Source organism: Calliphora vicina, chromosome 3 (genome assembly GCF_958450345.1).
Source record: "Calliphora vicina chromosome 3, idCalVici1.1, whole genome shotgun sequence".
Classification (NCBI taxonomy): domain Eukaryota; kingdom Metazoa; phylum Arthropoda; class Insecta; order Diptera; family Calliphoridae; genus Calliphora; species Calliphora vicina.
The window spans coordinates 18,400,730-18,415,965 of NC_088782.1; the positions used below are offsets into that span (position 1 = coordinate 18,400,730).

Here is a 15,236-nt window from a genome sequence, read left to right on the forward strand (position 1 = left end):
AACTATAGGAAGAGTATATAATCACCCCTATCGCAAATTAATATTTCACATGAAATGTGTTCCCTTTTCCCATTTTTCGTTCATGAACTTTGTTCACGTGAAAAAATTCCCCAACATGGGAAATTTTCAGATGGAATTTTGTAAAGAATAAGCAGCTGTTACGAACAAAATCAACTATTGTGAATGAAATTTGCCCTTCGAGGGAAATGGATATTTCATGGGAACATACATTTCACATGTTTTTCACGATAGGGGTGAATATTCGGCACATCCGAATATAGCTCTCTTACTTGTTTATCTACGCTTAGGAACGACCCGATCATACTTGGCCACAGATTGTCAACTCAGTACCAGCTGTATCAACCGAACGTTTTTCCACAATTAAAGAACTCTCGGGAACAGTGGAACTGTTACAACAACAACTGAATATATTAAGTCAAAGGAATATATTAAGTCAATGCAGAATTGCTGGATTCTAAGTTCTAAGATTTGGTTGGGCCATTATGGGCCGATTTGGCTTATGTATTTTAGAAAGTATTGTTACGAAATTGCATTTACACGTATTTATTAACATTGTTTAACTGTTAAAGCTGCTAAAAGCTCTAGAAATAGAAAATTATAGTTTTGTCCGTTAGATAATTCATGAAACTACTAGAAGATGACACTGTCTAGATAAATAGTAACATCGAGTTGCAGATAGTCAGTTTATCATAGGCGCTGTTAGAATTAACATCAACTGCATTAGCAATGTATTATTGTACATTATAAAGTATGTGTATAAAAAGAGATTACAATTTTTAAACTATTGATCGCTTTTATTTGCAATTAAAAACATACATTTTATTTAAATTAAATAAACCACCGTTTTAAAAGGTAGAAACGTAATAGAACTCTTCATATTTTGATGGCTGAAAAATTGATTGATTTAGAGAAACATTTTAGAGTTATCTCGAAAATCTTAAGAAATTTAAATCATATTCCATGATAAATTTTGTATGTTCTCGTATTTCTTCTAGCTTCTTCCAACCAATACATTTGTTGAAATCCACGTGGGAAATAGCAATTAAAAATCCTTTTTTCATTTATAATTAATTAAACTAACTACATACATTGTTTAAGCATGTTCTATTTGAAGTATGCAACAAAGTGTAAAATAATATATAGAATGAAAACATGTAACTACTGATTTGTATCAGAGTTAATTAAAAATGTTTAAAACTCATCCCAAGATAAAATTGTAACCATTTACACGCAAATGTCTAAAAAAAATAATAATTATTTCTGCTTTTTTTAAACCTTTTTTAGGAAGGACCACATTCCACCCTACCAGAAGATGAATTTTTCGATGCCGTCGAAACTGGTTTGGACAAAATTGAAGAGGACATGCAATTACGAGCCAAATTAAAACTTCAATCCCAGCAATCACAAAATTCCACACACAATTCAATACATTTTGCACAGACCGATGATGAAGAGTGCAGTGCCGCAGAGGAGTTTGGTACCGGTGCCTTAGCAAAAACACACAATTTATGGCCAGAGGTTAGTAAACACTTGACTTGAATCTATAAAAATCAAACGGAAATTATTAATTATTTCATTTATATCCAATATATTTTTTTACAATTACAACAACTCTTGACAGATTGATAGAGTTTGTTTAGAACAGCTACATCATGCCCGCCAGGGTGTTGGCCAGGACGGCAATGGTTGGCAAATATTTGCCGATGAGGGTGAAATCAAAATGTATAAACGCGAGGAGGAGGTAAATGGCATGGTGATGGATCCCTTGAAGGCTTATCATACGGTTAAAGGTGTAACGGCTAGAGAAATGTGTCATTATTTCTTTATGCCAGAATTTCGCAATGAATGGGAAAGTGAGTATTAATGCAATCAAAGACTTGATTTAAATTGTAAACTTCATTTATTTTCAACCAACAGCTACCTTGGAAGATTGTATAATTTTGGAAAAGATCTCACCCGATACATTTTTGTTTTTACAAACTCACAAACGTATTTGGCCAGCTAGTCAAAGAGATGCACTATTTTGGTCTCATATGCGCAAAATTTCAGATGGTCTAGAGGAGGGTTCCTACGACAACTGGATGGTTTGTAATAATTCAACAGAATATTCAAAACAGGAGGTAAGCTACTTTATAAATACACACAAATACATATTGTTTAATTTAATTTTAAATATTTCAGTCCAAGAATGGCAAATGTGTGCGAATATTTTTAACTGTTATACTTGCCTGTCAAACCATTTTGCCACCGGGTAAAACTAAAAATGATAAACTAAATAGAAACGATTTAACCTGTAAAGTTACCTATTGTTCAGTGGGTAAGTATTTAATTTTTCTATTTATAAAAATCATTGTTCATAAATTTCTTTAAATTTTAGTTAATCCTGGTGGTTGGGCTCCTGCTTCAGCTTTACGCGCTGTTTACAAGCGTGAATATCCAAAGTTCCTTAAACGTTTTACCGGTTACGTGATAGACCAGTGCAAAGAGAAACCCATTATGTTCTGATATTTGCCATTTTCATTATTATTATTATGATTGTTATAGTAAAGTAATTTTATATAATTATTTAAACAAAAAAGAAAAAGAAAGAAACAAAATTTAAATGTATGTATATTTTTTCTGTTTGTTTTAAATTCAAATTAAAAATGTAAAAAAAAAAATGTAATTGTTGTGAATAAGTTGGTAAATTCTAAATGTAATTTAGAGGCATGAAAATTTAATTTTCATACCACATAATATATGTATTTCTTATTTACTTCAAATAATGCAATTAATTGTTTTAGTAAAATTTGAACAAAAATAAAAAAATAACCAAAAGTTTTTGTTTTATGTAGAGAAATATTAAAAAGAACTGTTGAAATTATAAAAAAACAAAAAATAAAAATAAATGATCAAAATGTAATGATTTGTACTAATGGAAAAATATTGCAAATATTGTTTCGCTATTTTGAAACTAATTAAGTTTTTAACTAAATATTTTGTAACGTATACGTTTTTTGTATAGTTTATTTTTATAATTATTATTTAGTGTAAGTTTTTTTTTCACTTTATGGAAGTTTTTAAAAGCACATGAAAAAATATATCAAAATAAAGGCTTCAAATATTGTTTATATATACATATACTTTTTTATCTTTGCGTATTAGTAGAATAGAAAATTTATTTTGTATTGTTTTGTTATTTAATCAAATTTAAAATATTCTTAATAAAAACTATTAAAATTTTAGAAAAGAAAGGAGTTTAAAGCAATTTTAGATACTAACTACTTTTTATACCCTTCACCTTCGTGAGAAGGGTACATATGAGTTTGTCATTCCGTTTGTAATTTCCACAATATAAGTTTCCGACCCTATAAAGTATATATATTCTGGATCCTTATCTGGATCCGTCTTTCTGTCTGTTGAAATCAATTTTCTGAAGACCCCAGACATCTTCGGGATCCAAATCTTCAATAATTCTGTCAGACATGCTTTCGAGAAGTTTCCTATTTAAAATCAGCAAAATAGGTCCACAAATAGCTGAGATATGAGGAAAAAACCAGGACAACCTCGATTTTTTACCTATATCTGGATTACTAAGTCATTAATATAGACAATATGGATATCTAATGATAGATATTTCAAAGACCTTTGCAACCACGTATATAGGGTCAAAATCGGAAAACAAATTTTTTAAACCGAATTTTTTTTCACAAAAAAAAAAAAATTTTAAATTAAATTTTAAAATAACAATTCAAAAAAAAAATGTCCAAAAAAATAAAAAAAAAACTGTAAAACAAAAAATAAATTTTGTTTACCTAAAAATATTTAAAATTTCTATTTTGAAGTATAATTTGGTGAAGCGTATATAAGATTCGGCACAGCCGAATATAGCTCTCTTACTTGTTTTATTTAAAATAGTTCAAAGTTGCCTAGATTTTGATATTAGATGACTTTTATAAGGGCATTATATTTTCCAACATAAAGCTTCTTTATTTAAATTACCATTTGTTCAATGGAAAGAGAAATATGCAAACTTTTTTATGCTTGGGACTAAATTCTGTTAAATTATCTACTATCTGTTATCTGGACTTCATTTTGCTAGAAAATAATAAAACTTAGTGGACACGCTTTAGGGGTTTTATTTCAGTGTACTTTTAAGTAATATACACTAATACCCCGGTTTGCGTCGCTTCGTTCTGCGTCGGTTTCTGTGATTTCGAAGTTGCGTCGATTTTGTTCCAGTTTGCGTTGCATGGATTCGAAGTTGCGTCGTTAGTGCTTCAGTTTTCGTGGCATGGCTTCGAAGTTGCGTCGTTAGTACTTCGATTTGCGTCGTTAATATGAAAATGTTTGTATTGAAAAATCTATTTTAAAAAAATAAAAATGATGAATGTATGGAAAATCGTGCTTCGTTTTGCATCGTTTTAGTTTGCATCGCGTTTCTCCAGGCCCTATTAGCGACGCAAACCGGGGTATTAGTGTATTTCATTTCGAAATTAATCATAATCGAATTTGATTATGTAGAAATTAAAAACATAATTGGGGGATTATATCGTCCCCTTAATAAAACAATAGTGTATAATTTTTTTGCCATTTCTAAATAATTGAGTTTAAAATTTTTGTGTTAGTAGACATCTAGAACAAAAGTAATATTTCAATTGATCTTTTGACCCACTTTGTGGAAGTAGAATTTCACCAAATTATGACCACATATAGAATCATTTATGTAGATATAGATGGTGTTCGATGTTGCATTCCGTTCGAAAAGTGGTAATAAATTTTAATTTTGTGATTTTAGAAAAAGTTTTTTCACAAGTATTTCAAATCATATATCTAATAACTATAATTTAGTCCAGCCAACGCCGGACGAAAAATTGTTTATGGGAGGATCCATGTGAAAGCGGACAGCAGTCTGATTTACCATCTCCGATTTGAATGAAAAATTTTTTTTTTTAAAATGGAGTCAAATGTGATGTTGGCACAATTTTAACAAATTTTTAAATTTTCAAATCGCGATATTTCTACATCGGAATGAGTATCCATTGAACAAGTCACTGATATGAAGAACATATTGGATATATTACAATATGTTCTTCATATCAGTTCATATAAAAATTAAAGCCCATTACATTTTGAACAAAATGTATCACAGACCAAATTTTTGAGAATTAATAAAATCCAGCGAAATCTAAAGGAGTTAAAACAAATCAATTGGATTAGTAACTACGGAATCGACAACATTTCGAAAAAATCTGAATTAGTATAAATCAATATAAGTTTCGAATCTGTTCACTAAACATATTAAAGGTATTCATTTACAAACATTCGAGAACGACTGTCACAAACGATTCGAAAAATGTTCACCTGCCACTCAGTTTGTATCAGCAAAACATTAATTTTAGATGGTTCGTAAAAAAACAAATCGTTGTAATAGTAAACAAACGATATTGAGTTTGTTTACTATTACAACGATTTGTTTTTTTGAAAATTATAAAAAATGTCTCGGACTTTGAACAATTATTGAGAAGTATTTGGTATTTAAACATTTACATACATAGATAAATACACATAGATCGGAAACTATCCTGTCAAAGATCTAACTCAATTGTCAAAAACCTTAGTGGTGAGAATTATAGGGAATTATTCGGTGTAGTAAACTTTTATAATTTTTAAAATGCTCGATAATTTTACGAAAACTTTTGTTTGAAAATTATAATTAATCGTTTTTTCGAAGTTTCGTAAATTTTCGATTTTTTGGTTGTGTTAATTTCAATTATTCATGTTAATTTCAATACTTGTTAGCCATATTTAAATGTGTACTCGTTTTCAAATAATAAGCATTTGATTTTAACAATTAAATTGTTTGTTTTATATTATTGCAGTAAATAATTATATATATTTTACTTTTTAAAAACAAATTTAATACATAAATTTTAAGCATCAATTTTAAATTCCCATCAAAAATTGTACATACAAAATTCTAAACAATTACTACTATTTAAAAATCTCAATGTAAATATTCTAAACCGTTTAAATTAGGCTAAAGTTTTTTCAATTTATTACTATTAAAATAAAGAAAATTTTAAAATATTTTCTTAAAAATTAAATAAAAAGTGCTATAGATGTTTTAAATGTAGTATTTTCAACAAAGTTGTTATGCTTAAAACAAAATTTACAATATATTGTTAAAAACAAATTATATTTAATAATTTTTCTTTAAAACCAAAAAAAAATTTAACTTTTCTTTAAAAAGCATTTATTTTAAAGTAGATAAAAAACACACGGACACACTTAAAATTGTATTTTATTTTATAAAGACAATCAGCTGCAATTTCATACACAATTAATTAATATTAATTATAAAACACACACAAAATATATATCTTTAAATGTTAAATATTAAAAATGATGTATTATGTACAAAAGAAAACAAAAATTAATATAAATAAATATTGGCTTTAAAAGTGTATTATTAAACGAGTTCTTATTAAATGAATGACTAAAATCTATTAACTGTGGGATTTTATGGAAATCAGTGGTCGGCATCTGTTACTACGTATATACACGCAGAGAAAAAATATAGTTGGGCATGGTTACTGTAACCATTTCAATATAGTTACAAGTTTTTTAACAATATTCTAGTCACAGTAACCATTTACATGATTGTGGTAACCATAATATGGTTAATTTACGATTCACATATATATGGTTACAGTAAACAAATATATGTTTGTGACAACCATTCATATGATGAAGGACTTATCATATTATGTTGCTCTCGGCTTAAGGCTTATCATAATCTGAGAACAACATATTATGATAAAATTATTTATCATAAATATGGTTGCCACAAACATATATTTGTTTACTGTAACCATAAATATGGTTGATAGAATCATGTGAATTGTAAATAAACCATATTATGGTTACCACAATCATGTAAATGGTTACTGTGACTATAATATTGTTAAAAATCTTGTAACACTATTTAAATGGTTACAGTAACCATGCCCAATTATATTTTTTCTCTGCAAATAAAAATTATTTGCAATTAACTAACTCACTGTTTATAAGTCACTTTGGTTACGGAAATTATTGTTTTTATGAGATGCTGAATGGTAAACTTTAATAATTTGGTAGTAATGTTTTTTAAAAAAATATGATAAATTATAAATTTTTTTAAATGCAAAAATGAAGGAATCTAAAATTCATATTTGTCTTGCAATCCAATTAATGCAAAAATACAATGAAATATTTTAAAAACGTCGTAATAAATTAATAAAAACGTTAAAATCTTATTTGCAAATAGTGTCGTTAATCAGGAATTGTTTTCGTGAGTTAGCTATTCGCAAATAAAAAATTCATTCACTGTTTATGTGGCAAATTTGTCTAATTGGAATATTTATACCCTACACCACCATAGTGGGGAGGGTATTATGCGTTTGTGCAGATGTTTGTAACGCCCAAAAATATTAGTCTAACACCCACATTAAAGTATACCGATCGACTTAGAATCACTTTCTGAGTCGATTAAACGATGTCCGTCCGTCTGGTTGGCTGGCTGGCTGTCCATGTAAACCTTGTGCGCAGAGTACAGGTCGCAATTTTGAAGATATTTCGATCAAATTTGGTACATATTATTTTTTCGGCCCAAGGACCAAGCCTATTGAAACTGGCTGAAATCGGTCCATTATTTCACCAAGCCCCCATACATATGTCCTCCCGAAATTGGACTTCAACGGTCATAAATGTTTAATTTATATATGTATCTCCACAAATTCCGCTCCAAATAAGTTTTATATACACAAAATTCATGTCACCAAATTTTGTTACGATCGGTCCATAATTAGTCATAGCTCCCATATAGACCAGCTTCCGAAAATCACTTTAACGTGCATAAATCGCTTAAAAATGTTGGTATACGCACAAAATTCAACATAGTTAAATTTAATATAGACATAAATCACACGACCTAATTTCAAGGTGATCGGTCCATAATTGGTCATAGCTCCCATATAAGGCCCACTTCCGAAAATCACTCATGAATATAAATTATTGAAATTTTAAAAGAAAAATATTTTTACTCATTTACTTGGTGTAGGGTATCATACTTTCTTAATTGTTTTATTTACGAATAAGCCGTGCGTATAAACGTAGTATGTAGCTATCAGGCGCTAAATTAATATAAATTATCTAACGAGAAATGAAGTTTTAAATAGTTTTATATTTCATGTGTTTTAATTCCGAGTTTTTTTTTTAAGTTCAGCTATGAGGCTAATGTTTGGAGTTTAGAACTGACCTACCTCTTCATCGAAGAAAATATCTAAATTACAAAAGAAGTGATTAGTTGGACCAAATATCATAGCCTAGGTCTTAGAAGTGTCAAACCTTAACGAACTGTTTTAGAATAGATCGAAAACTCTCCTGTGAAAGACCTAACTCAGTTGTCAAGAACCTAAGTGGTGAGAATGTATTAGTAAACACTCTATATGAAAAGATGTGATTTTTGAGCAAAGTTTTTGGTTGAGTTTTTTATCTAGTTTCCGCTCTATGTGTATTTTTCTATGACAATTTAACTGCACAATCTGCTCCCATATTTTGGAATCGACAATTGAGATTTTGAGAATTCTTCTTAAATAAAAGTCTTTAAATGTTCTTTTGTTTATTATTTTTTGTGTTGATTATCAACATTTATTGTAATATTTGTTTTATACATACATAATTTTTGTTTGTTCTTAATTCTCTTTTATTATTATTTTTTATTTTAATTTTATTTTTTAATAATTTGTTTACTGTTTTAACTAAGTATTTTCCTTTAGTTTTCGTTTGGTTTTTCTTTAGGGGGAATGCAATTTTAGCTGAGTCATACAATTAGTTTTGTGTCTAGAGGTTTTGTTTGAGTTTCTACAATTTTTATTATTTTCTGTTTTTGTTTATACAAATTTGTATTAATTTTGAAAAAACAAAATTAAAAGGTTCTCATTATCATACCGTGTCTCTAATTTCTGTTTGTATTTCGTTTGTATTTTTTGTTTTGTTGCTTAAGGACTTACAAAACTGTTAAAAGTGTTAAGATCCTTGTGTCCTTTTTGTAACATTTACACATAATTTTTATTTTGTTTAGTTTATGGTGTTTGCTTTTGCTTTACTATTTTAATTTAAACTGCAAAACATTTCTTTTATTTTTGTTCAATTTTTCTTTAATTATATTTTGTATCTATTGGATTTATAATAAGTCATTCATTCATTCATGTTATTCGTTAGATTTGTTTATATTTGTTCAATAATTATTTTTTATTTTTTGTATCTGGTTTTTTATACATATTTACAGTTGTATTAATTATTGTTATACGGTTTTAATTCTGAAGGATATTGTCTAGGTTTTTTCGGTTTCATATTTGGGTTGTTTTGTATTTAATATTGGATCGAGTTATCCAGCCCAATTATGAAAAAATATTCCCAGGGAGTTTTTTCCCTTTTCTCATTTTTCCTATTCAAATTCTATGTTAAAAAAAACGAAAAGGGAAAAAATTCCCGGGAGTTTTTTTTTCTTAATTGGGCTGATTGAGTTTTCTTTACTACTGCTAATATTGTGGAATTTATAGAAAATGTTTAAAGTATTTAGCATATTTTGAACATAATAGTTAAGTTTTACTGTAAGCCAGAATGAAAAAATCCTGTTTGTCATAAAATAAAACAGTTAAAGACAATTTACGATTTCAGTATAAAAAAACAATTTTTTTTTCAAAATTGATTTTCAAATTTATTTTTTTATTTTTTAAATTTTTTTTTATAAATTTATTAGTGAAAAAGAATTTACGACAAAAAAAATTTTTTGTTAAGAAAAAAATTCGAGTTAAAAAATATTTTTCCCGATTTTTTCTCATTGTAGGTCCAAATTACTATAGACTTACATACATCGTTGCAATGGACTTTGAAATATCTATCATTAGATATCCAAATTGTATATATTCTTGACTTTGTAATCCAGATAAAAAATAGGCCATAAATCGAGGTTGTCCCTGTTTTTTCCTTATATCTCAGCCATTTCTGGGCCGATTTTCTCAATTTTAAATAGCAATCGAGCCGGGAGAATTCCCGATATAGCTGTATCAATCATGTTCTTAAGTTATTTTGGGGCTACTGACATATCGACTTCGCTATCTATAACGATCCAAAAATTTCCGTGTTTTGAGATGAATTCGATACTTAGATTGTGAGAATTATTCCCTCTAGTTTTTTTTCTAATAATTTTTGTGACGACAGTCATCAAGGCCATTAAACCAGGATTAATTGAGGCTTTGAAAACGAAATTATAAATCGGTAAGTTCAATTAGTGGTTCAAAAGTAGTTTATTTAAATTTCTCTTAATATTTTCATGAACTAATCCGGTGCAAATTAAATTGTAAAACAGAACGTATTGAAGATTCTGAGAAAAACTCTAAAACTAACTTTAAAACTTTAAGTAAAAAAATACTCTTTAAATATGTTTCAGTTAGAGAGAACATAAGAAAGTTTAAGAAAACCCAACGTTATATATGTTAACAGAGAAATAGCAGACGTTAAGTTCTATATGTGGTTCAAAATCGGACTTCTCAGATGAATCAGTTAAAACATAACCAGGGTCAACCTTTTCAAAAAATAATCTTTTAAAAATTAAAATCTAAACAGCTAAAAAGTCAGCTTTTAAATTCGAAATTAATTATAAAACTAAACGTTTGTTGAGAATCTTAAAAAAACTCTAAAGCTACCTTTTCACAATTGGGGTATTCACACGGTCTTATGATAGTTTAATCAAATTTTTGTTGTAAAAAAGTTCTAAAATAATAAGACAATTTGAACTATGTTTATTGTTTTGTCATAAAATATTAATTTTTTTGTTTAAAACACAACAACAACTATTATAATATGTTAGGACATTATGACTAATAGCAGACCGTGTGAATACCCCATACGTATCTGAATTTAATGTTAAAACAGGGTAAGTCATATGAGTAGAGAAACTGAATTAACTGAGTTACTCTTGCTAAAAACGTTACTGTTATAGACACTTTAAGGAAGTTTTAGAAAGTTGGTTAACTGTTTTATGTATTTAATTTTAACAATTTAACAATAATTTTTAATTTCTGTAAATATTATAAGTACTATTGGTTGTTTAATATTTTGAGGGTTTTTATTTATTACATTCTATATATGGCACATTTAGAAGTACGTAGAGTGGTTTTAGATTTGTTAATTTTTATTTAGTGAGAATTTTACATATTTGACACAAAACTTTAGTTAGATTTTTTTCTTTTTATATTGTAATGGGTTTTTGTTTAATACTCTTAATAGTTTTATATTTAAACTTAGTAACTATTAAATGCTTAAATTTGCACATGTTTTTTTTTTTGTTAATATCATACAATAATTATTACTAAATTATTTCAGATTTTATTTTGTTATATAAAACTAACTAACAAAAAAGTAAATTCATAAACAAAAAGACAAATTTATACAAATAAATAAGGTAATTGTTATTAAATTACGTTATTTTGTTAAATGACTACGTTACGTAGCTATTTTAAGTGGTTTCTTTTGGCAAATTTCTATTAATATTTACTAAATGTGTTTTGTCTTATTTAATACATTAATTTATAAATAAATATTAACTAAATGAGTTATATATATGGTTTTTTATTTAATTAATATAAAATATTATTTTTTTACTTAAATTAATTTATATATTTATATATAATTTTTGTTTTTTTTTATATTTTTTGTTATAATAACATATTCATTGTATAACATTACATATTTCTTTGTAGTATTTGTATTTGTTTAAATATTATTTATTTTTTTATTTTTGTTTGTTAATAAGTCTTTTTGAAAGTCAGTGTTTCGGTTTATAAAATATACAATAAATGCAACAAATTTGAAATCAGTCATTTCTTTTTTAAATTTTAAATGTTAATAATTTTTAAAATTTTTTTAAATTTATACATATTAAGCAAAATTTTATTAAACTTTATAAAGTTTCATAAGCAAATTTTGAATTTTAAGATTGGTTTTTTAAAAACTTTATTAAATTTAATAAACATTTTGTAGTATTAAAAGAAAACTTTAATTTAATAATTAGTAAAAATTTTGTTAGTAAAATTTCAACTAAATAGCAACAAGTAAATTATTTTTTTAAATAAACACAACATTAGCATTTTTGTTTAAGGCCCAAGGTTCAAAATTGTTCAAAATCATCTGAAAATCAAATGCTTATAATTTTTTTTAACATCGGCTAACGTTTAGAGGTTGCAAATTTTATTTGAAGTTTCAAGTTTTGGGACAAAGAAGCAATATTTTGAAAAAAGTTAAAAAATACAAGTAAAAGTGTTATATTCGGATGTGCTGAATCTTGTATAGCCACTATCAATATGTAGTTTTGGTTTGAATCAGTTATGGTTCGAACTGTAAATAAAATGTTTTTCTGACTTTAAATTGAATCGTTTATTTAAAAAACCAGCCAAACAACAAAAAATCCACAATGGAGTTATTGGGCGATTACTGTTTCGTAAAGGTAAATGCATCGTTTAATGCAAAAAAAAAATAAATGCTGCCCCCTATTATGGGGAAGCAAAGCCGAGAAATCCGCGTTTAGTGCAGTCAAGTGACAGCGCTTGAATGGTTTTATACTATGTAATACTAGGAAATAATCAAATTCATAATTGTTGTAGATATCAATAAATGTGAACAATAAAAAAGATTTACAAGCTCTACTTGGTTGGATATGAAGAGTTTTATGGGAATATTTTTCAATGGCCTATAACGGAAGTTATTCAGAACAAATGTGTATATATGATTATGATGTTTAACTCTTTAAAAAGTTCATTTGTCATTTTACTTTTGAAGTTCCTAATATAATTAGAATATTTCGTATGAAATTTACAATAGTGATGGTTGTTTGTTTCAGAAACCAGTCAAGTGTAAACTTTATATTATTTATTAAATATATGTTAATATAGATAAAAAAGTTTTATGTATATCAAATAGGAATTTTGATATTTTGTAAAAGTAATTTTTAGGTAATTATCAATAATTTGTTACTTGACTGGTTTTTGAAATAAACGATTCAATTATGGACAGATTCTCACAAAAGTTGGTAGAATGAGTTAGGTTCATATAGAACGTGTTTATGTCCAATTTCATCATGATATTAATTATTATACAATAATTTAAAATGTTCAAGTCATTTTCTGAGGGGTATCTTGTATGGGGACTAGAGACAAATGTTGCTCGATTTTCGCCATACTTTACAGAAATCTCAGAGTACTTACAACTAATTTGTGCAAAATTTTATCAAGATTTCCGCATAATCAACATATGTATGACTGTTCAAACAGTATTTCGAGGGGACATTTAATTTGTTGCTTGACTGGTTTTTGAAATAAACGATTCAATTATGGACAGATTCTCACAAAAGTTGGTAGAACGATTTAGGTTCATATAAAACTAGTTTATGTCCAATTTCATTGCGATATTAATTATTGTAAAATAATTTAAAATGTTATTTTAAGTAATTTTCTTACTTAGAACTAATTTGTGCAAAATTTTATCAATACTTCCGCATAATCAACAGTCATAAATACTGTTGAAACAGTATTTCGAGGGGACATTTGTATGGGGGCTAGGTGAAATCATGCAAACAACGTTATCTACTCAAAACGTTCAGAGTTGAATCTTTTATGAAAGGGCAACACTCTTGCCAACAGGCATCTGTTAGTTGACTGCTGTCAAAATTTTAACAAGCTGAGTCATTTAGTTTTTGTTTGACAGCCATTGATAGCAGACTACCTCGTGACTTGAGGAAAAATTGGAAAAAAATGAATTTGGTGTGATCATTAGGCATTATTTTTTGCGAAAATAAATCCATCACTCAAATAAAGGCTAAGCTTGATAAATACTATGAGAACTGGGCACCATCAATTTCAATGGTAAAAAAGTGGTTTACTGAAATTCGTTGTGGTCGTACAAGCACGGAAGATGCCGAACGTTGTGGACACCCGAAAGAATTGAAAAAAATCAAGATATGGTGTTGGCCAATTGGAGATTGAAAGTACGAGAGATTGTGGAAGTCATAGGCAGTGGTTTCAAGATAGCTGTCGCTTTTGCTCACAATAGGGTGTGCAGTTTCCATGGCAAAAATCCATGAATTACGCTACGAAATGCTCCCTCTAACACCCTATTATCGAGTAGCTATTTCTTGTTTCCAAACCTGACGAAATATCTAGGCAGAAAGAGATTTAACTCCAACGATGAAATCAACTCACAAAAAATATATATTTTGATGTCCTCGATAAATCTTATTTTATCGAAGGGATACAAAAATTGGAGAAACGTTGGACAAAGTTCATAAAGCTCAATGTTAAAATATTTTTTATCCAAAAACCTGTGTAATTTTTGATCCAAAAAGGCACGTAAAAAAACATTACAGTATTGAGTCAATACCTGAAAAGTATCAGGTATTGAGTTTTTAGGTTCGTTTTTAATTTTTCGGATTTCGGGAAAACAAATTTTAGAATAATACGAGTGTATCTTAAAGTCCTAAATTTACAATAATCAATATTTCACATGAATTATTTTCCTTTTTTCGTTCATCAACTTTGTTCACGTGAAAAAATTCCCCTTGTTGTGAAATTTTTAGTTGGTATTTTGTAAACAATAAACAGCTGTTACGAACAAAATTAACTATTGTGAATGAAAAGTTCATGGGAATATCACGATAGTAATTTTCCCTTCGAGGGAAATGGATATTTCATGGGAACAAAATTTCACATGTTATTGCCGATAGGGGTGAATAATTAATATACATAAATTAACACTTAAACGCACTTGGTGCCAAAAAGACCCCAAACTATGAAAATTATTTTCAGCATTTGATTTCCGAACAAAGTACAAAACAATGGTCACTCACTTTTTACACTAAGAGCTGGTTTTTGACTTGAGGTTTAAATAATATTAATCTTTAAATGCTGTTTCTGATTATTTTGTTTTTTTTTTAAGCCGCCTTGATCTTGTGCATATATTCTTTGTCAAGTCAAAAACCTAATATAAATATTGTTTTTACTTTGATCCGCTCTTGTTGTGTTTATATGAACTCAAATTATTTTGAAATGATTTTAAAAACTCATATTTTTAAAAACATAAATCAATTATTATTTTTAAATTTATTTAGTATTTTTAGTTGTTGTTGTTGTTATTATAAA

General features: G+C 27.5%; 1 protein-coding gene across 1 annotated transcript in view; it reads left to right on the plus strand.

The window, feature by feature from the left end:
- The window catches only part of cert (ceramide transfer protein), a 34,314-nt gene extending 31,179 nt beyond the window's left edge, over positions 1-3,135 (plus strand). The window contains exons 5-9 of the mRNA XM_065503901.1: positions 1,306-1,539; positions 1,643-1,874; positions 1,939-2,141; positions 2,203-2,338; positions 2,399-3,135. Coding sequence (XP_065359973.1) covers positions 1,306-1,539; positions 1,643-1,874; positions 1,939-2,141; positions 2,203-2,338; positions 2,399-2,526 — 933 coding nt within the window. The 3' untranslated portion in view covers positions 2,527-3,135. The remainder of the gene's footprint in view (positions 1-1,305; positions 1,540-1,642; positions 1,875-1,938; positions 2,142-2,202; positions 2,339-2,398) is intronic.
- Positions 3,136-15,236: the final 12,101 nt, after the last annotated feature.